At 35.1% G+C, this 22,934-nt stretch overlaps 3 protein-coding genes across 3 annotated transcripts; all 3 read left to right on the top strand.

The window, feature by feature from the left end:
• Positions 1 to 1,709: 1,709 nt before the first annotated feature.
• Positions 1,710 to 9,538, top strand: LOC107703185 (ubiquitin-like protein 7). Its single transcript, XM_016505745.1, has 11 exons — positions 1,710 to 1,884; positions 3,264 to 3,383; positions 3,513 to 3,595; positions 3,702 to 3,786; positions 3,867 to 3,924; positions 5,109 to 5,242; positions 5,359 to 5,408; positions 5,487 to 5,568; positions 6,115 to 6,215; positions 8,722 to 8,832; positions 9,076 to 9,538. Exons 1-11 carry the CDS (start codon positions 1,710 to 1,712, stop codon positions 9,211 to 9,213), a joined length of 1,137 nt encoding a protein of 378 aa, XP_016361231.1. The 3' UTR covers positions 9,214 to 9,538.
• A 759-nt stretch (positions 9,539 to 10,297) lies between these two features.
• LOC107703196 (acyl-coenzyme A thioesterase 3-like) lies at positions 10,298 to 10,829 on the top strand. Its single transcript, XM_016505753.1, has 2 exons — positions 10,298 to 10,642; positions 10,726 to 10,829. The coding sequence occupies exons 1-2, from the start codon at positions 10,453 to 10,455 to the stop codon at positions 10,827 to 10,829; spliced, it is 294 nt and encodes a 97-aa protein (XP_016361239.1). The 5' UTR covers positions 10,298 to 10,452.
• Positions 10,830 to 15,823: 4,994 nt separating this feature from the next.
• Positions 15,824 to 22,934, top strand: acot19 (acyl-CoA thioesterase 19). The gene is made up of 10 exons (XM_016505743.1): positions 15,824 to 16,168; positions 16,252 to 16,351; positions 17,823 to 18,013; positions 18,417 to 18,586; positions 19,942 to 20,061; positions 20,163 to 20,245; positions 20,342 to 20,435; positions 20,529 to 20,609; positions 20,688 to 20,829; positions 22,807 to 22,934. The coding sequence occupies exons 1-10, from the start codon at positions 15,979 to 15,981 to the stop codon at positions 22,932 to 22,934; spliced, it is 1,299 nt and encodes a 432-aa protein (XP_016361229.1). The 5' UTR covers positions 15,824 to 15,978.

The raw sequence follows: 22,934 nt of genomic DNA, 5'->3' as shown, positions 1-22,934 counted from the left end.
ATGAATATAAAGCAAACAGTCATAGATTTAAGATTATTGCTAATGCTACCTTTGAAAGACTAAATTTGAGTGGTAAGCAAGGTGTTTTCTAGCTGAAACTGCTCATTTAGCATTATTTATTATACAGTAGGTGAACCTGGTGTTAGTATGGTGTAGTTAGCCCCTACTGGTAGATGTCCTTACTACACTTGTGCCAACGAGCAAAAATGACAGATTTGAAATTACACACGGTATTTACCGCGGATTCATAACGGCGCAACCGCCATTGAGGTTAATAAATGCTAACCGCTAATGCTAGCTTTGCCCAGTTGGTTTGTGAAAAGACCAGCTACATGTTCCAAGAAAAAAACAGGCTGTGCACCTTTAGCAGACTATTAATTACATTACATTCATTACAATTTAACGTATAAGTGACTCGGAACATTTTGGGGAAAAACGCAAAGCATTTACTTCAAAGTAGCCTAATGTTACTTAAATGACTTTCAAATAATTTGACTGAAATTATTATTATTATGATGACTGGTTGCGGGGCAGTGTTATAATAATATAATATCACTGAGATCCATTATTATTGTTTTTAATATTTCCATTGTAATTGTGTTATATTTATGTTTTTGTTAATTTATTTCAGTTTTAGTTTTACAAAATGTAAATGAGAAATGTTGCTTTGGAAACTATCTTAAATTCAGATAATGTTTTCATTTCAAGTAACAAAAATGTTAATTTCCGTTTAGTAACAGTAATTTTGTTTAGTAATCAAGTATTTTTTTGTGAGTTTGTAATTTTTATTAGTTTTTTTCAAACATGTTTATATAGCTTTGATTTATTTATTTTACTTCAGCTTTAGTTATTTTAGTAGGCCTACATCAAGTTAAAATAAATTGAAATCATACTTACCTTGGCAACTAGCTAAATTGAAATTCTGTTTATTTACCGTTTATTTCAATTAACATAAATGCTTTATATAGTTTTTGTTTTTAATAACAACCCTTTTCGTGGGTTCTCTAAAAGACACACTTGGCTATTTTGGCTGGTATTTGATTGTACCGCTTTACTTTTAACATTCCTATAGGGTATATGTCGAACATCACCTGACCAAACCCGGAAAACAGGTCTCATTGCTTCCGCTTGTCGGAGAACGTGTTAACAGCCGTATTAAATAATAGCGATATCTATGGACTTTTAAGATATTCAGTTGAACAAGCTAGCCGTTTTTATTGTTGACATTTTATTCAATTTTTATATCTAAATGTGAAAAGAATAAAAATAAAAAAAACTTTTAGATATCAGTCCGCATATGTGATGGACATTGGTTATGATCATCATTGGTATCTATTTTGAAGGCATCTTGAGTAAAAGTGCTTCATATTTAACTAAGCATATGCAAAACTCTTGAACCGGAAGCGACGAGACCCGGTTAACAGAATACGGAAGTGTGTTGCGCATAACCCCTATTATTATTTTTTAGTGCTTCACAGCTACACTGCCCTCTCTGTTCACACGCGAGAACTACAGTCTGTAAACACATCAGGAAAACTACAATTCCCAGAACCGCCATCTTTCCTGCGTGACGTCATGGCGCGCGGATGAAAACAGTCGCATGATACTGTTTATTTCAAAGACAGACAGCGTTTACAAGATTGATAGATATATTCGTCGTTTCTGTGCGTTGCCAAAGAAGGCACCTCATCTGTAGTCCGTAGAGCTCAATGGCGCTGTCAGAGTGGCGTCTGTCTCTCAAGCTGCTGGATCAGCCTTCTCTTCCCAAGTCCGTGCTGCAGTTCCCAGAGACCGAGCCTGGAGATGCTCCTCCCGGAGAGTATCGGGTCTCCACTCTCAAGCAGCTGCTGCCAGCTCAGATCAACATGCCATACCAGATCCTGAGCTCATAGCTATGAATGAATGAATGAATGATGTATTTGTATAGCCGTACACCCAAAGCGCTTTACAATCATGTGGGGGGTCTCTCATCAACCACCACCAGTAAAAAAGCTTTTACTTACTTATATACTTATATGCTATAGCAGGTAACATATAATGCGAAGCATATGACTCATTGTAACATTAGACGACAGTATGGCATTAATGCTGTCACATTTGAACTGATTAAACTGGTTAAAAACACTGGAGCCTTTATTTATAATGTTATAATTTGATGTGGACCTCAAAATCAAATTAAAATCATTAAAAGGTATTCAGGTAACTAAATAAGGGTTTCGTTTTGTTTAGCCCGTTATTTTAAGCCTTTTTACAGGTATTCCTTTACTAGCGCTTATTATTTACTGTTATTTTACTAGTGCTTATTCGTTTTTATTATTTTTAATTTTTATTTGGTGACCATCTTTTCAATTTTATTGGCTATTTATGAGATACTATACTTATTGCTTTGCTAATAGTTACTATGATAATCAAAGATAAATGTGCCTTTGCTATATCAATATGCGGTATGTTAACAAAATGCTTTGAATTCTTTGTGGTTCAGATATTAACTAATCACTTTTGTCTAGTTTGTATTGCAATTGTCGCCGGTATCAATTACAATTTTGCTAGTAACTGTTCATTGGGTAATAGTTTATCCCACTAAATAATAGCTTTTTTTTTCCTTAAAAAAAGAGAAGCATTCAATCTTTTCATAAATAATTGCAACCAAAGTTAAAATCCATTATATTATTTGCAGAGTTCCTGCTGCATTTTTCTATTGGTTACTTAGGATGAATTTATAGGTATTAAATGTATTATAACTGTGTAATAGTTCATATAAATGCATTATAAGGTGCATTACAAGACATAATTAAAATAAAAGTGAAGTGTTACCAATCTTACTAGTAGTATATAATTTTATGGTTTAAATTGTAAACAGTACAGTCATTTCACAAGTTTTTTTTTTTTTTTTAACCATCAACAAAATATAACTAATATTACAAGGGACAAATAAGGGACACATTATTTTAGGTTTATATTGTAAGTCTATTAGACTATTTTTTCCACTTAATGGGGTGTATCTCATTTGTTTAAAAATGTCTGTAATATATATAATATAATATAACAATATATAATAGAATTTAAGTCATCAGGCTGGAACTATGACTTTTAAAAACTTAAATGTGTCCCTTTTGTGATGAAATCTAAAGTCACTTCAAAAGAGTTTCATGTTTCCAAAAATAAAAAATAAAAATAAAAGAATTAATCAATTCTGGGAATAACCCCTAGAGGAATCTTGACAAGATTGCAAACAGTTTTCCCATTATCTCTATGCATTACAGAATTAGTGTACTGTGGCAGAAAGTTAAAGGATGACTTGACTCTGGAGTCCTGTGGGATTCAGTCGGGATCCACTGTGCACATCCTGAGAAAGTGTTGGCCTGAGCCTGAGATCCATCCCGGTGAGTCGTGTTTATGACCTTCAGTGGAACACAAAGAATGGAGATAAAGATGGACACTGGCATGCTCCAAAAAGACAAAAGTGCACCCTGAATACAGTCCATTATTTATTCCTGTATGTTCTCCTATAGAGCCAGTGGACAAGGTTGCAGCTGCGAGGGAGTTTCGTGTCTTGCAGGCAGCTCTTCACACCAGCACTGCACACAGAGACTCGGTAGGTTGACTAGAGCAGCATACAGATTCACTACTGACCATGAGTGTCTCTGCTGCTGGTTTTGGATCCTTGGGAACATGTTTGAGTAGCGGTTCACTCATTCCAGGTGTTCAAGATGCTGAACAACAAGGAATCCCTCGACCAGATCATCGTGGCAACACCTGGGCTGAGCAGCGATCCTGTGGCTCTGGGTACTGTATGATTGCAGGCAGAGGTGATTTGTGATGTGAGGCGTTGAAGACTTATTCATGTTTATTGACTGTATTTTTAGGGGTTCTTCAAGACAAAGACCTCTTCATACAATTCACTGACCCAAACATGCTTGACACGTGAGTGAGCATCATTACATACAACTGATCCAAAATAAATGAATAAATAAGATTATTATTAGTAGTACTAATTATAAGAAAAACAACAATAATAAATAGTTTTATGTAAAAAATAATAATACAACAACAAATAAATTGGTTGTTATTATTAATAAACTAATAAATATTAATAATAATTGTTGTTGATGTGTTCTTATTAGTAATAATAATTATTATGATTACTATTACTAATAAGAAAAACAACAACAATAATCATATTAAGCAATTCATAATAAACATAACAATAATAATAATCATCATCATCAATAAATCAATGTTATATGTAAAATAATAATACATCAATAATAATAATAATAAATCAGTAATATTGTTATGAATTGATAATGCAATAACAACAATTTATTAACTGATATAATAATACACTAATAATAATTATTGTAATATAATAATAATCAAATATATAATATATAATAATAAATACATAACGTTATTATTAATTAATCAGTATTATAATAAAAGTATAATTAATATTACTATTAGGAATACTACTACTACTACTACTAAACTATTATTATTATGTTATTATTATTAATTAATCAATGTTGAAATAATGTTTCATTATTAATGTTATTATCCCCAATAATGTATTAACTAATGCAATAATAATAATAATAATAGTAATATAACAATAATATAAATATGAAATAAATTAATAATGCTATTATTAATTAATCAGTATTATAATAATAAATATAATTATTATCGCTTCTATTAATAATAATAATATTACTATTAAATCAGTAATGTTATAATATTAATTATTATTATTATTATTATTATTATGTTATTACTATTAATTAATCAATGTTGAAATAATAATAATAATAATACAATTAATAAAAAAACATCATATTTGGATTGAATTTATATTTGTCTTATTTAAAGCATAAGCAGTCAAGTTTGTCAGGTACTGATTTTATAATAATTAATAATAAATTATTTATTTTGTTTTTAAAACAACTTTACATTTTGGCTGATGTCACATTGTAGAACGGTTGTGAACACCATATTGTGTTGACTTCCTGTTGAATCCGAGGTTTAACCGCCTCAGAATGTGGCATTTGAATCATGTGGTGCACTTTGGGTTAAAGCAAACGATACCCTGAGCTTAACTGTCTCACCAGATTGGCCAGTTCCCACCCGGCACTAGTAAATGCCATCATCCTGGTGCTGCACTCGGTGGCTGGCAGCGTGCCGCCCCAACAGAGTGCCAGCTCCTCCAGAAACGTGTCTTCTAGCTCTTACAGCGACATGCCAGGTGGGTGTCCATTTAAACGCAGTTTAAGTGAAAAATTGCCCACCATTTATATAATGTGATGGGTCATTTTGGTGATCCATAGAAGTTTTTATGCATAAACTTTTTTTAATCTACAGGAGGTTTCCTCTTTGAAGGCATGTCTGATGACGAGGAGGACTTCCAGTCGGTTTGTCATGATTTACTGTTCTTCATTAGGAATAGTGCATTAACAGTATTGGAACCTAAGCCAGTTTATCATCTGTAGGGGAATTGCAGTGGGCCGTCCACTCTTGCTAGTGGTTTGGCCGGCATGAGGCCAGCTTCGCTCAGTTATTACGGCACCGTGGGCCCCAGACTAGAGACCTGCGCGGGACGGATTTTTCAGTCCCGCTCCCGCAAGATTCTGTCCCGCGCCCGCCCGCTCCCGCAGAAATATATCTTATCTGGTCCCGCTCCCGCCCGCGACATTCATGTTTTGTCCCGCTCCCGCCCGCAAAAGCCCACATAAAAGTAATCTATATTGATTTTTTTTGGTACATCGAAGAAATGTACATGAAATGGTTCTGTAACAAGCTGAGTCTGTGATTGGCTACATTGTGCAACCCTTTAAACACGTGTTATAAATAGAAACTCTGCCTAGCTTGCGCATGTCAATCATTTTAATGTTAATAGCTATTAGTTGTTCTTTTTGCTTTTGTGCAACAGATAAATAAAAATGTTTATGTTTTAGACACTTTATGTTTAGATAATTTCTATTTTGCGGGAGTCCCGCGAATCATTTTATTCTCCCGCATCCCGCACACACACGAGTCTCTTCCCGCCCGCACCCGCACTCACCCATCAAGAGTTGTACCTCGCCGCACTCTGTTGTGTTGGGTCCCGCGGGAGTGCAGGTCTCTACCCCAGGCCCATCACTCAAAGTGAGCTGGCCACCGCTCTGGCCCTCGCCAGCACCCCTGAGAGTAGCGCTGTTACACCAACTACAGGGAACCAGGTACAGGACACTTCAGCAGAGTACACTGCCCATTACTGTGTCCACCCAGAGTAGGGTTGCAAAAAGGTGGAAACTTTCCAGTATTTTTTGGAATCTTCTGGGAATTTTGGGAAAGTTTCCGGATATATATATATACACACACAACCAGGCCTAAAATTATAACTCGTCAAGCACCAAATGCGCATAAAGCTTTGGTCAGTATATAAAACAGTGTTATTTGTCAACAATATTGGGTAATTTAAAACAGTACTTTAAACAGTATTTTAATAGTAATGCGTTACAATATTGCGTTTCTGCATAAAAAAGTAACTAATTGCGTTATCTAGTTACTTTTTATGGAAAGTAATGCATTACATTACTTTTGTGTTACTTTTTGTCAAATGGGCTGGGGTTTTTAATAACAAAAAAAAAATAAAGTTATATTTTTGGCAACTGTAAAGGCCCTTTCACATCAAAATAGAAATTAGGGCTGATAGAAGTGCCTTTGCACCTCACCCCCAATTTCTCTCAAACAGAAGAGGTGTCGGTGACTATGTTTCCATCCACCTATTTTTATGCGCATTTTGGAATATCACATAAAAAAATGCTGGATGCAAACACCAAGATGCACATACATTCTAAAAATGCGCATTAAAAACTTATGCGCACAATTGAGTAGAAAAACTTTTTATCTGATAAGAAAAAAGCTACGATGGAAAAACATTTACCGAATAAATTCCACCATTCGCATTGAAAAAGTCATGTGACTTTGCGCTATGAGACGGGATAACTTGACTAACCAGCGGACCGATCTTGTTCACAGCATCTGTATGTTGTTTTGGTCGTTCTGAAATGCCTGAGGAATGTCTGTCATCAAAGTATTTCTGTATAATTGTCTTACACGACTGCGTTCCCAAACAGCAGGCATCCACCTCTGAAAGCAATAACTGCATTTACTGTGTTACATCTGCTCGCTCTGAGGCGCAAGTAATTAATTATATATGAAAATTTTTATATTCAGTGGTTTCTCCTAGTTTTCTTAGAGATATTTAGTGCCAGTTTATTAGGAAGTGACGATTTTGTTCTCTTTGAATCGTTGGATGGAAACGGTGCTTTATTCGCAATTTTTTATGCGATATTCCAGTTTTGCGCATTAAATTTGCATCTTTGGATGGAAACATAGCTAGTGAATTAATGAGAAAAAAGTAACTTTCTTTACTTATTTGAAAAAGTAACTCAGATATTTTCTTGGATATTTAAAAGTAATGCCTTACTTTACTAGTTACTTGAAAATAGTAATCTGATTACGTAACTCGCATTACTTGTAATGCACTACCCCCAACACTGTTCGCCAATTGACCAAAAACTTTTAAAATTAATTATAACAGTGCAGGAAAATGCAAAATTATTTGGCGCAGTTATCAAAATGCAAAGACTGTTTTTCATGGCCAGTACAAAATATTTATGTCTGGTTATCAGTCACTGGCAGATGTGGCAAAAAGTATACAACCATTCAAACATTTGGTGTTGTAAGATTTTATTTTTATGTTTTTGAAAAAGTCTCTTTGCACACCAAGGGTGCATTTGATCAAATTTTTGTTATATCTGTTATAATTTTAGTAATATTATAACAATTTAAATGAACTTTTTTCTATTTGTTTACTTTTTAAATAATTTTAACAATTTAATCATTCATTCCTGCGATGGTGAAGCTGAATTTTCAGCAGCCATTATTCCAGCCTTCATTCTAATATGCTGATTTGGTGCTCAAGAAAAATGTCTTATTATTATCAATGCTGAAATAATGTAATCATTTCATAACACTGTTACATGTAATCTTTAGCAGATCACAAAATAAATATGAATTGTTCATGCAGTATTTTATAATTTTGCGATGCCTAAATTCACTTTAATTTATAAATGATAGGTTTTAGTTTTTAGCGTTTTATTTTTATTTTAATTAAAGCAGTATAAAACTTTAGGGTTCATTTACATGACAACAATACACTAAAAACAGAAATGTGTTTCCTTTGGTTTTGAAAAAGCTTTGTGTACAGACAAAACATCAGAACGATCCCAGTTCACACGGATCTGTGAAAACGACAAAAAATGCTGTATTATTCATGCCAGGCCAGTAGATGGCAATGTCACTTTGTAAAGAACCACTACGCACATGCGCACATATCTATGCACACATATAATACACAAGCGCAACGTTTTCACAAATGTGTGTTTTTGTAGTTTACATTGAGACTACATCGTTTTCAAAAACTCACACTTTGAAACCCGTTTTCCAAAGTTTGCATTTTCAGCCCGCCAAAACTCTGTTTTCTTGTAAATGAGCGGCCAAAACGCGTACAGAGTTTTCAGTTTTTAGTTGAAAACGATGTTGTGACCCCTTAATATCAGAACTAGTTAACAGACAGTAATGATAATAATTGTTATCAGCTGGAATGTAACCATCAATGCGTCTATAATGTTTTAGATTTGCATAAACTAATTTAAAAACCGAATACGTCTGTGACAGGGTCCCTCTTCAGGAGTGTCCCCAATCCCTGCAGGCACTCCTATAACCAACGACCTGTTTAACCAGGCACTGCAGCAGGCCCTGCAGGTGTCCAGCATGTCCAGCTTACATGTGAGTAACCACCGGACATCCAGTGACATTTTACACCAGATTCATCTTTATAGAGTCCATCATCAGCCCTTCAAATAGAGATGTCGCAGAAAAATGCATGCATTCTTCCTATTACTGTTAGCACAGCTTGAGTTGCATGCATCCTGTTCCTTTTTATATGCAGTGAAGTCTGATCACAATATAATTTTTCTTTGTTAAAGTGGCATTACTGATTCTGGAGTGACTCTGTTTGATAATGTGTAGAATCAGTGGCAGTCGCAGCTCCAGCAGCTGCGGGACATGGGCATCCGTAATGAGGAGCTCATCCTGAGAGCCCTGCAGGCCACCGGCGGAGACATCCAAGCGGCCCTGGAGCTCGTATTCGCCGGAGGCGCACCATGAATCATTTTCTGAAGTAAAACGTTGCTATGATGTTACAACGAAGGCAGATTTACCACTACATATTCAATATTTTAACTACCTAGTTGAAAGTGTGGTTTACTTTTAACTTATGTTTGTCTTTTATTTTTAGACATGTACATTGAATGCGGTGCTATCAGCTGTTTGAAGAGTAGGCCTAGTTTAGGGCACACATTACAATATATCACCTCTGCTGTGTTAATAAAATGTGTTCACCCCCATAAATATTGATAGCTAAAAGCTAAAGTTTGATGTTCAGACAATCATTGTTATGGGTTTTTTTTGTCATTAAATAAAATCTTCCATAAATACCATAAAATTTGGTGCTCTGTATTTGTGTGCAAGGATGAAACTTGGCATGAAATGGAAATTGACTCGATTTTCTAAATGCATGTTAATTATTTGTTATCCACGAATGTTTCATTGTGTTGCATATTTATTTTCGACCTCCTAATTTTTTATTAAAATGTCATACTCTAGCTTGATCTTCCAGTGAAACAACAGCATTTCAACTGGAAATTAGTGCATAAATCAACCTCAGCAAGATAAATATCAATATTTTTTTTTAATTAAAATGTATATATTACATACTTTCTATATTCATATAGAAATAAGCAGTGATAGTTTGCATTTACGTTTATAAATGAGCAGAATATCAATCCAAGTTTTATGATTATACGTTATTTCTATTAAAATGTGTTTTTCTAATCAACTATCACAAATTGCAACAATATGTATCACTATATAACAAAAAGAACAGCTGTTATAAGGACAAAAACCACCATAATGATATTCATATCAATAATATCAAGATTTGATTGCATTATTTATTTGCTTTAAACGATAGTAAATAATTAATAGGTAAACAAACAACAATTCCCTCATAACAAGACTACAGCATTCCCAGTTGTTCTACAGACCTGATTATTTTGCTAATTTCAGTGTTCTAAAATTAGTCAAGTTTTATGACATTTTATGGCAGGAAATCCTGTCACTTTGGTCAAACTATCTACATAAGACTTTTATCATCAGTTTCAATAACCTGTAACGTTTTTATGGGCTTGTTTATCTATGAACTTCAGGTCCAAATAAGGAGCTGTCTGCGTGAACCACCGTCCTGTAGGACAATGACCAGCTTAAACGTTTTATAAAAGCCTTCGCCACAGTTTGGATTCATTCAGACTTTCCAAGCGACTCTGGTGTCCATTTGTGAGGTATAACATGGCAGAGCACGGTCCTGTACTTTATGTTCATCCTTCAAGCTGCTTGGTTGATGAAAAAACGGAGGTTGAAGTTAAGCACTTACCTGCCGATTATAAGATCACTCTTCACGCACTGATTCGCTCTGAAGATGGAGACGATTGGGAGTCGTTCGGCCGCTACACCAGCGACTCCTCAGGGACTGTTAAAGGTACACTAGGCCTACTACAGCTTAAACCATCACACAGTCACAGTTTTGATTCTAAAAGGACTTACTGGATTATTAATACACAGTTTCCAGAGATAAAAGTCTTGGCGGGACATGTGAGGGAGTTGAAGGCATGGGTCTGCTGTGGAGTATGAGACCTGTTCCTGAAAGTAAACCAGGTCGCCGGTAAGTAATTAAAGCGAGCGATAAACAACTGTGCATGAACTTCTAATTTAAAGGGACAGTTCACTTTAAATTAAACTGGGTTCATTTACTATCTATACGTCATACCAAAAGTGTATACAGTTATTTTTCTTTGTAAATCGAAATAGTAATTTTATCATAAAGGTGCTAACATTAAAAAAAAAAAAAAAATGACATAGGATTAAAAGGCCCATTGTCAATATAGTGCAATAGACGGGTTCCAGAGGTAAAATACCATTCATTTTCTTCTTAGGGAAATTGTTAAAGGGTTAGTTCACCCAAAAAAGAAAATTATATAATTAATTACTCACCCTCATGTCATTCCAAACGCTCGGAACACAAATTAAGATATTTTTGATGAAATACGAGAGCTCTCTGATGCGTCACCCTTAGGGTGCCATTTTGGAGAGTATCACGATGCATGCACGTCCTTTTTCTGCACGTAAACAATGCATGCACCTGATGCTGCTGACACAGAACACGCAGGCGCTGTGCCTTGTTTACATTCAGAGGAGAGCGTGCGCATGCGTCGTGGTACTCTCCTAAATGGCACCCTAAGAGTGAAGCGGAGAAGAAGAATTGCTGAATAAAGTTGTTATTTTAGTTTTCTTTGCGCTCAAAAAGTATTCTCGTAGCTTCATAAAAGTACAGTTGAACCACTGATGTCGCATGGACCATTTTAACGATGTCCTTACTATGTTTCTGGGCCTTGACCGTGGTAGTACCCTTGCTGTCTATGCAGGGTCAGAAAGCTCTCGGATTTCATAAAAAATACGTAATTTGTATTCCAAAGATGAACTATGGTCTTACGGGTTTGGAATGACATGAGGGTGAGTAATTAATGACAGAATTTTCATTTTTGGGTAAACTAATTCTTTAATATGCTTTCGTTGTTTGCAATATTTCAGATCGCAATTTTTCAACTTATGTTGTAAATAGCCGTTTAACAGCGGAATCCCTGGGTTTAGGGTTACATTACCCTAAAACTACATTACCCATGATGCTTAAAGAAAATTCTACCAATCAGAGAGCCACCATGAGTAAATGCACCAAACAGCACCGAGGTCCGCCTATTCCATGAAGCACCGCTAATGACATAATAGAGTCTTCTCATGGTCTCAAAAATACTTAAATATTTGTATGTATATTCAGATTTGGAATTTAATAGTAATGCGTTACAATATTGCGTTTCTGCATAAAAAAGTAACTAATTGCGTTATCTAGTTACTTTTTATGGAAAGTAATGCATTACATTACTTTTGTGTTACTTTTTGTCAAATGGGCTGGGGTTTTTAATAACAAAAAAAAAATAAAGTTATATTTTTGGCAACTGTAAAGGCCCTTTCACATCAAAATAGAAATTAGGGCTGATAGAAGTGCCTTTGCACCTCACCCCCAATTTCTCTCAAACAGAAGAGGTGTCGGTGACTATGTTTCCATCCACCTATTTTTATGCGCATTTTGGAATATCACATAAAAAAATGCTGGATGCAAACACCAAGATGCACATACATTCTAAAAATGCGCATTAAAAACTTATGCGCACAATTGAGTAGAAAAACTTTTTATCTGATAAGAAAAAAGCTACGATGGAAAAACATTTACCGAATAAATTCCACCATTCGCATTGAAAAAGTCATGTGACTTTGCGCTATGAGACGGGATAACTTGACTAACCAGCGGACCGATCTTGTTCACAGCATCTGTATGTTGTTTTGGTCGTTCTGAAATGCCTGAGGAATGTCTGTCATCAAAGTATTTCTGTATAATTGTCTTACACGACTGCGTTCCCAAACAGCAGGCATCCACCTCTGAAAGCAATAACTGCATTTACTGTGTTACATCTGCTCGCTCTGAGGCGCAAGTAATTAATTATATATGAAAATTTTTATATTCAGTGGTTTCTCCTAGTTTTCTTAGAGATATTTAGTGCCAGTTTATTAGGAAGTGACGATTTTGTTCTCTTTGAATCGTTGGATGGAAACGGTGCTTTATTCGCAATTTTTTATGCGATATTCCAGTTTTGCGCATTAAATTTGCATCTTTGGATGGAAACATAGCTAGTGAATTAATGAGAAAAAAGTAACTTTCTTTACTTATTTGAAAAAGTAACTCAGATATTTTCTTGGATATTTAAAAGTAATGCCTTACTTTACTAGTTACTTGAAAATAGTAATCTGATTACGTAACTCGCATTACTTGTAATGCACTACCCCCAACACTGTTCGCCAATTGACCAAAAACTTTTAAAATTAATTATAACAGTGCAGGAAAATGCAAAATTATTTGGCGCAGTTATCAAAATGCAAAGACTGTTTTTCATGGCCAGTACAAAATATTTATGTCTGGTTATCAGTCACTGGCAGATGTGGCAAAAAGTATACAACCATTCAAACATTTGGTGTTGTAAGATTTTATTTTTATGTTTTTGAAAAAGTCTCTTTGCACACCAAGGGTGCATTTGATCAAATTTTTGTTATATCTGTTATAATTTTAGTAATATTATAACAATTTAAATGAACTTTTTTCTATTTGTTTACTTTTTAAATAATTTTAACAATTTAATCATTCATTCCTGCGATGGTGAAGCTGAATTTTCAGCAGCCATTATTCCAGCCTTCATTCTAATATGCTGATTTGGTGCTCAAGAAAAATGTCTTATTATTATCAATGCTGAAATAATGTAATCATTTCATAACACTGTTACATGTAATCTTTAGCAGATCACAAAATAAATATGAATTGTTCATGCAGTATTTTATAATTTTGCGATGCCTAAATTCACTTTAATTTATAAATGATAGGTTTTAGTTTTTAGCGTTTTATTTTTATTTTAATTAAAGCAGTATAAAACTTTAGGGTTCATTTACATGACAACAATACACTAAAAACAGAAATGTGTTTCCTTTGGTTTTGAAAAAGCTTTGTGTACAGACAAAACATCAGAACGATCCCAGTTCACACGGATCTGTGAAAACGACAAAAAATGCTGTATTATTCATGCCAGGCCAGTAGATGGCAATGTCACTTTGTAAAGAAACACTACGCACATGCGCACATATCTATGCACACATATAATACACAAGCGCAACGTTTTCACAAATGTGTGTTTTTGTAGTTTACATTGAGACTACATCGTTTTCAAAAACTCACACTTTGAAACCCGTTTTCCAAAGTTTGCATTTTCAGCCCGCCAAAACTCTGTTTTCTTGTAAATGAGCGGCCAAAACGCGTACAGAGTTTTCAGTTTTTAGTTGAAAACGATGTTGTGACCCCTTAATATCAGAACTAGTTAACAGACAGTAATGATAATAATTGTTATCAGCTGGAATGTAACCATCAATGCGTCTATAATGTTTTAGATTTGCATAAACTAATTTAAAAACCGAATACGTCTGTGACAGGGTCCCTCTTCAGGAGTGTCCCCAATCCCTGCAGGCACTCCTATAACCAACGACCTGTTTAACCAGGCACTGCAGCAGGCCCTGCAGGTGTCCAGCATGTCCAGCTTACATGTGAGTAACCACCGGACATCCAGTGACATTTTACACCAGATTCATCTTTATAGAGTCCATCATCAGCCCTTCAAATAGAGATGTCGCAGAAAAATGCATGCATTCTTCCTATTACTGTTAGCACAGCTTGAGTTGCATGCATCCTGTTCCTTTTTATATGCAGTGAAGTCTGATCACAATATAATTTTTCTTTGTTAAAGTGGCATTACTGATTCTGGAGTGACTCTGTTTGATAATGTGTAGAATCAGTGGCAGTCGCAGCTCCAGCAGCTGCGGGACATGGGCATCCGTAATGAGGAGCTCATCCTGAGAGCCCTGCAGGCCACCGGCGGAGACATCCAAGCGGCCCTGGAGCTCGTATTCGCCGGAGGCGCACCATGAATCATTTTCTGAAGTAAAACGTTGCTATGATGTTACAACGAAGGCAGATTTACCACTACATATTCAATATTTTAACTACCTAGTTGAAAGTGTGGTTTACTTTTAACTTATGTTTGTCTTTTATTTTTAGACATGTACATTGAATGCGGTGCTATCAGCTGTTTGAAGAGTAGGCCTAGTTTAGGGCACACATTACAATATATCACCTCTGCTGTGTTAATAAAATGTGTTCACCCCCATAAATATTGATAGCTAAAAGCTAAAGTTTGATGTTCAGACAATCATTGTTATGGGTTTTTTTTGTCATTAAATAAAATCTTCCATAAATACCATAAAATTTGGTGCTCTGTATTTGTGTGCAAGGATGAAACTTGGCATGAAATGGAAATTGACTCGATTTTCTAAATGCATGTTAATTATTTGTTATCCACGAATGTTTCATTGTGTTGCATATTTATTTTCGACCTCCTAATTTTTTATTAAAATGTCATACTCTAGCTTGATCTTCCAGTGAAACAACAGCATTTCAACTGGAAATTAGTGCATAAATCAACCTCAGCAAGATAAATATCAATATTTTTTTTTAATTAAAATGTATATATTACATACTTTCTATATTCATATAGAAATAAGCAGTGATAGTTTGCATTTACGTTTATAAATGAGCAGAATATCAATCCAAGTTTTATGATTATACGTTATTTCTATTAAAATGTGTTTTTCTAATCAACTATCACAAATTGCAACAATATGTATCACTATATAACAAAAAGAACAGCTGTTATAAGGACAAAAACCACCATAATGATATTCATATCAATAATATCAAGATTTGATTGCATTATTTATTTGCTTTAAACGATAGTAAATAATTAATAGGTAAACAAACAACAATTCCCTCATAACAAGACTACAGCATTCCCAGTTGTTCTACAGACCTGATTATTTTGCTAATTTCAGTGTTCTAAAATTAGTCAAGTTTTATGACATTTTATGGCAGGAAATCCTGTCACTTTGGTCAAACTATCTACATAAGACTTTTATCATCAGTTTCAATAACCTGTAACGTTTTTATGGGCTTGTTTATCTATGAACTTCAGGTCCAAATAAGGAGCTGTCTGCGTGAACCACCGTCCTGTAGGACAATGACCAGCTTAAACGTTTTATAAAAGCCTTCGCCACAGTTTGGATTCATTCAGACTTTCCAAGCGACTCTGGTGTCCATTTGTGAGGTATAACATGGCAGAGCACGGTCCTGTACTTTATGTTCATCCTTCAAGCTGCTTGGTTGATGAAAAAACGGAGGTTGAAGTTAAGCACTTACCTGCCGATTATAAGATCACTCTTCACGCACTGATTCGCTCTGAAGATGGAGACGATTGGGAGTCGTTCGGCCGCTACACCAGCGACTCCTCAGGGACTGTTAAAGGTACACTAGGCCTACTACAGCTTAAACCATCACACAGTCACAGTTTTGATTCTAAAAGGACTTACTGGATTATTAATACACAGTTTCCAGAGATAAAAGTCTTGGCGGGACATTTGAGGGAGTTGAAGGCATGGGTCTGCTGTGGAGTATGAGACCTGTTCCTGAAAGTAAACCAGGTCGCCGGTAAGTAATTAAAGCGAGCGATAAACAACTGTGCATGAACTTCTAATTTAAAGGGACAGTTCACTTTAAATTAAACTGGTTTCATTTACTATCTATACGTCATACCAAAAGTGTATACAGTTATTTTTCTTTGTAAATCGAAATAGTAATTTTATCATAAAGGTGCTAACATTAAAAAAAAAAAAAAAATGACATAGGATTAAAAGGCCCATTGTCAATATAGTGCAATAGACGGGTTCCAGAGGTAAAATACCATTCATTTTCTTCTTAGGGAAATTGTTAAAGGGTTAGTTCACCCAAAAAAGAAAATTATATAATTAATTACTCACCCTCATGTCATTCCAAACGCTCGGAACACAAATTAAGATATTTTTGATGAAATACGAGAGCTCTCTGATGCGTCACCCTTAGGGTGCCATTTTGGAGAGTATCACGATGCATGCACGTCCTTTTTCTGCACGTAAACAATGCATGCACCTGATGCTGCTGACACAGAACACGCAGGCGCTGTGCCTTGTTTACATTCAGAGGAGAGCGTGCGCATGCGTCGTGGTACTCTCCTAAATGGCACCCTAAGAGTGAAGCGGAGAAGAAGAATTGCTGAATAAAGTTGTTATTTTAGTTTTCTTTGCGCTCAAAAAGTATTCTCGTAGCTTCATAAAAGTACAGTTGAACCACTGATGTCGCATGGACCATTTTAACGATGTCCTTACTATGTTTCTGGGCCTTGACCGTGGTAGTACCCTTGCTGTCTATGCAGGGTCAGAAAGCTCTCGGATTTCATAAAAAATACGTAATTTGTATTCCAAAGATGAACTATGGTCTTACGGGTTTGGAATGACATGAGGGTGAGTAATTAATGACAGAATTTTCATTTTTGGGTAAACTAATTCTTTAATATGCTTTCGTTGTTTGCAATATTTCAGATCGCAATTTTTCAACTTATGTTGTAAATAGCCGTTTAACAGCGGAATCCCTGGGTTTAGGGTTACATTACCCTAAAACTACATTACCCATGATGCTTAAAGAAAATTCTACCAATCAGAGAGCCACCATGAGTAAATGCACCAAACAGCACCGAGGTCCGCCTATTCCATGAAGCACCGCTAATGACATAATAGAGTCTTCTCATGGTCTCAAAAATACTTAAATATTTGTATGTATATTCAGATTTGGCAATAAACTTAAAATATGTTGTTCCTATAATTAACAACTTTAAATTGATAGTTTTAGATTTCTCCATCGTTTTTAATTAAATTGTTTTTTACAATGCTTCATAAAATTGTAATTCTTTCCCTAATTAAAGCTGTTAAGCACACAGTCACAGTCTAGTAGTATTTTTATCTTTTTAATAAGTAGCATGCCAATGTGGTGAATTTGTGTCTAACTTGAAACTGAAGTGAAAAATGCATGGGAAAATCTTTTACCGTCATGCACTGAACTGACAGATAATTCTAATTTGAATTGACAGATTTCGGAAGAACAATGTCCATACACCAGTTAAAGTGACGTTTTCTGTGTATGAAGGACACCTTGCTAGGGGCTTTAAGCATCACATACCCCTCACATCAGCTACTGCTGAACGCTGGTATTTGGCCCCTGAAGTCCAGAGTGTTGAAGTGACAGAGGGTGAGATAAAGGGGACACTCTTCATTCCTCCAGGTATGGATTAGTGATTAGATGCAGTCCCATGTATCACTAGTATAGTATTTGCAATAATTTTGAATTATATTTAATCTAATAACATAAATATAATAATAAATTACATAATATGCAAGTTTAATAAATGTATTAATTAACATATATTTAATTATAATATAAATGATACTGTAATTTTTTAAAGAAATGAATACTTTTATTCTGCAGTGATGCATTAAAATGAACAAAAGGGAAGGATTCAATTCAAAACATTCAGAGACAACACGAAATATGTATTTTTATTGTGCCACAAGAGAAGCGTTTATTTGACCTTGTACATTTAGATGAATGTAAATCATTGTACATTCTGTCTTCTTCAGAGACTTGAGGGACTCTCCGTTTATATGTGTGTGGTTTTGTAATGCAGGTTCTGGGCCCTTTCCTGCTGTGCTGGACCTCTGGGGAGGGCAGGGGGGTCGTGTTGAGTATCGCTCCGCGCTCCTGGCGTCCCACGGCTATGTCTCGCTGGCTCTGGAGTACATCGGGATGCTGACTGCTGAAGGAAACCTCCATCACGTGGACAACACCTACTTTGAGGTACATGTGTGCTACACAACAACTAAAAATATAATTCTGATTAACGGATAGGTAAGTAATTCATGTATATTTATATGTGAATATATATTAAGATATTTTATTGTTTTGAGTCTCTTATACTTACCAAGACTGCGTTAATTTGATCAAAAATAGAGCATAATCAGTAAAAATTTTAATTTGGTTATAATTTAAAAGAATTGTTTTCAGTTTTAATATATGTTAAAATGTAATTTATTCATGTGATGCAAAGCTGAATTTTCAGCATCAGTACTTTAGTCTTCAGTTTCACATGATCCTTCAGAAATCATTCCGATAGGCTGATTTGCTGCTCAAGAAACATTATTATTATCAATAGTTGTGCTGCTTCATATTTTTGTGGAAACTGTAATCAGGGCCGTTTCTAGCCAATAGTGGCATACAGGCATCGTCAGATTGACAGTACTCTAGCCCAATAATGTTAGGGGATCCAGTGGGGGCGGCAGTCATATTTCAGGGTGACCGTGCCACTCTTTATCACAACCCTGCTAAAAGTGCGAGTACGTGCGCTCAATGGCACCCCTTCAGCTGGTGGCGCCCTAGGCGACAGCCTAGCTCGCCTATGCCTAGAAACGGCCCTGACTGTAATGCACTACCTTTCAAAAGCACTACCTTTTTCCTATTCACCAAAAAACAAGCAAAAAAAACCAAAACAGGTTTCACAAAAATATTAAGCAGCAAAAGCTGTTTATTATTATTAATAATTGAGCACCAATGATAATTGATAATTGAGCAGCAAATCAGTATATTAGAATGATTTCTGAAGGTTCATGTGACACTGAAGACTGGAGTAATGATGCTGAAAATTCAGCTTTGCATCACAGGAATAAATTATATTTTAAAATATATCATCACAGAAAACTAAATTGCAAATGTATTTTACAATATTAATGTTTTACTGTGTTCTTGATCAAATAAATGCAGCCTTGGCAAGCATAAGAGACTTTTTTCTAAAAAACATTACAAAATCTTATTCTAAACTTTTGGCTGGTAGTGTATATGAAAATATATTTATTAAAATTAAATGACATTTCTACTACCTATTTGTGTATGCATGAACTAATCTGACATTATTTAATGTTTGTTAACGCTGAAGTGATTCTAAAATAATTCAGTTATATGTCAATTAAATTATAATATTTAATTAAATTTGAAATGAATTAAATACATTTTGAATTGAATTAGTTTATTAATTTAAAATGTATTTTTCAATATTTCATACATTTTGATTCTCACATTGGAGAGGGAAAATAAGGTATATACCCTAATATATACCTTAAAAGTATTTAAAGCACATCAAATATATTTTTGTTTTTCAGACTGCATTCACATTTCTACAACAACACCCCAAAGTTCGTCCTGACAGAGTGGCAGTGATGGGGATGGCATTCGGTGTGTCTGTAACGCTGGGTTTGACCGCATACTCAGAAATTGTAGAGGTAAAAACCTCATAAGTTCTCATTTACATCAATACAGTGGAGATTCGATGCAGATTCAGTGATACAATGTATTTTTCTGTTCTTTGATGGCAACTTTGCAGCCCAGGTGTGTGGTTTGTGCGAGCGGGTGTCACATCATGCCGCTCAAAGGATCTTTGGCGGATGTCTATGCAGCACTACAACAGTAAGAAACACCGTTTTCACACAACAGGCATTATTAAGATGCATTACATTATACAAACTACATACTAGTAATGTCTGTCATTCTGTCAACACCAAGGAATGTAGACAAAATCCGCTATGATGAAAAAATGAGAATAATTTGGCGGGATCTGTTGCTGCCAGTACCAGATGACCCTTCCAAGAAAGTTAAGGTATGAAAATGATGCATTTACTTTGTAATCGGTATATAATATTCAGTTTTGTACTACAAAGAGTCATGCGCTTGCAATTCATGTTTTTACCAGATGGGTGAGATCAAATGTCCTGTTTTATTAATCGTTGGAGAGGACGATCAAAACTGGCCGGCTTCAGAATCTGCAGCGGATGTGAGTCAATCCCTTTAATACATTCAAATGTTTCATCTCAGGCCAGTGATTGAGCCGATCTCATTTCCTGCTCGACAGATGAAGAAGATGATGGAGAAGGCTGGGAACAGTCACCTCCTAACGGTTCTATTGTATCCTGGAACGGGTCATCTTATTGAGCCGCCCTACAGCCCTCACGTCCGATTCAGTGACTTCAAGCTACTGGAGGCAAAGACCAAAGGTGAAAGTCTAATACATGTGTAATCAAGCTAGTTGTTTCACTGTATTTGAACTGGCTAGCCCTTGTTACGTTAAAATTATGGGTACAATCATCACTGACTTTGGAAACTTCACACTGGACTTCAAGCAGCTTGGATTCTGTGCCTCTCCAGTCTTCCTCCAGACTCCAGACCTTGATTTCCAAATGAAATGCAAAATTTACTTTTATCTGGAAAGAGGACTTTGGAGCACTGAGCAACAGTCCAGCTCTTTTTCTCCTTAGCCCAGGTAAGATGGTTCTGGCGATGTTTCTGTTTCAGAAGTGGTTTGGTAGCCCTTTTCCTGAAGATGTCTGAGCGTGATGACTCTTGATGCACTGACTCCAGCTGCAGTCCACTCCTTATGAAGCTCTCCCAAGTGTTTGAATCGGCTTTGCTTGACAGTATTCTCAAGCTTGCGGTCATCCCTGTTGCTTGTGCACCTTTTCCTACCCATTTTCTTCCTTCCAGTCAACTTTGCATTTAATATGCTTTGATACAGCACTCTGTGAACAGCCACCCCTTTCAGTAAAGACCTTCTGTGACTTATCCTCTTTGTGGAGGGTGTCAATGATTGCCTTCTGGACCATTTCCAAGTCAGCAGTCTCCCCCATTATTGTGGTTTCAAAGAACAAGAGATACCCGGAATTTATACTGTAGAGATGGTCATTTAATGAAACTCAAATGTAAATATTCTAATATTTTGTGATACTGGATTTTTGACTTTCATGAGCTGTAAGCTCTAATCATCAAAATAAAAATAAAACAGCTTCTGAAATGTTTTACTTTACATGTAATGGATCTAGAATATATGAAAGTTTAACTTTTTGAAATAAGTTACAAAAAAATGAACTTTTTCACGATATTCTGATTGATTGAGATGCACCTATATATATATATATATATATATATATATTGTAAAAGCAGTAGACCTTTAATAGCTGTACTTCTCACAAAATGACAAAAAGTAAATATAAGAAAGTATGAATTTTAAAGTTCACCCAAAAATGAAAAAAAAAAACAAAAAACATGATTTGCTCGCCCTCAAGCCATCCTAGGTGTAAATTACTTTCTTTATGTAAGTTCTTTCAGACGAATACAATCAGAGTTATATAAAGAAAGTATGAATTTTAAAGTTCACCCAAAAATGAAAAAAAAAAACAAAAAACATGATTTGCTCGCCCTCAAGCCATCCTAGGTGTAAATTACTTTCTTTATGTAAGTTCTTTCAGACGAATACAATCAGAGTTATATAAACAGTTGTTGAATAGAGTTATAAAACTAGAAAATTAGTTGTTGAAAAGAATTATAAAACAACGTTCTTTAAACATTTATTTTTCGCAAAAGTGTGAACAGTATGTTTTTATTGCAACCGATTGCCACATTTTAAATGTTTTACATTTATACAGAATTACAATATTTGCATTTCATAATTTACTTTTTAAATTTAATTCAGTAGCTCATGTAGTCCAGATTTTAAGTTTATACAGAAATTGGATTTGAAAAATAAATATACCCAGAGAAATTCACTAGAGAGTGACAACTAGCACAAGTCTCACAAGTCTCACTAGCACAAGTGGAAATGCAGCAAGTAAATAAATAAATACATTTTGGTTTATTTGGAATAAGAAGTTATAGTTTGTCTTATATCAAATAAAGCATTTTAAATTCATTTAATACATTTTAATAATTAATATGATAAATATTATATAAATAATAGTATTTGTTTTTCAAAAAATGATAATAGTATAAACAACATTTTATTTTTTATTTTAAATGTACAATTTTGATATTTCGATATATTATTATTTTGTGCTTTCCTGATGCTCAAAGTGTAGAGTAACACTTCCCATTTAAATGGGAAGTGAGATGTCATATACACAGACGGATAGATGAATGTGCTGTTGTTGGCACATGTGTTGTATTTCAGGAGGTTGAAATGACATTGCTTTGTATTGTAGTGGTGGTGCTTTGGGGAGGAGAGACGGTTCCTCACAGTCGAGCTCAGGAGGAGTCCTGGCAGAAAACTCTGGCTTTTCTTGAGGAGCATCTCTATGACAACAGCAGAGAAGTTACACACCGCTGCTAA

The sequence above is a fragment of the Sinocyclocheilus anshuiensis genome, unplaced genomic scaffold (genome assembly GCF_001515605.1).
Source record: "Sinocyclocheilus anshuiensis isolate Anshui unplaced genomic scaffold, SAMN03320099.WGS_v1.1 scaffold1139, whole genome shotgun sequence".
Lineage (NCBI taxonomy): Eukaryota > Metazoa > Chordata > Actinopteri > Cypriniformes > Cyprinidae > Sinocyclocheilus > Sinocyclocheilus anshuiensis.
The sequence above is the reverse complement of the archived record's forward strand: the minus strand, read 5'-3'. Positions and strand labels throughout refer to the sequence as shown.

What these genes read in the sequence shown, in the direction of transcription:
- LOC107703185 (XM_016505745.1), top strand. Translation starts at nt 1,710, where the DNA reads ATGGCGCTGTCAGAGTGGCGTCTGTCTCTCAAGCTGCTGGATCAGCCT. An exon ending in CAGCGATCCTGTGGCTCTGG is followed by an intron (nt 3,787 to 3,866) that starts GTACTGTATGAT and finishes CTGTATTTTTAG; the next exon opens with GGGTTCTTCAAGACAAAGAC. An exon ending in CCAGCATGTCCAGCTTACAT is followed by an intron (nt 8,833 to 9,075) that starts GTGAGTAACCAC and finishes GATAATGTGTAG; the next exon opens with AATCAGTGGCAGTCGCAGCT.
- LOC107703196 (XM_016505753.1), top strand. Translation starts at nt 10,453, where the DNA reads ATGGCAGAGCACGGTCCTGTACTTTATGTTCATCCTTCAAGCTGCTTG. An exon ending in CTCCTCAGGGACTGTTAAAG is followed by an intron (nt 10,643 to 10,725) that starts GTACACTAGGCC and finishes ATTAATACACAG; the next exon opens with TTTCCAGAGATAAAAGTCTT.
- acot19 (XM_016505743.1), top strand. Translation starts at nt 15,979, where the DNA reads ATGGCAGAGCACGGTCCTGTACTTTATGTTCATCCTTCAAGCTGCTTG. An exon ending in CATACTCAGAAATTGTAGAG is followed by an intron (nt 20,062 to 20,162) that starts GTAAAAACCTCA and finishes GCAACTTTGCAG; the next exon opens with CCCAGGTGTGTGGTTTGTGC. An exon ending in GTCTATGCAGCACTACAACA is followed by an intron (nt 20,246 to 20,341) that starts GTAAGAAACACC and finishes GTCAACACCAAG; the next exon opens with GAATGTAGACAAAATCCGCT.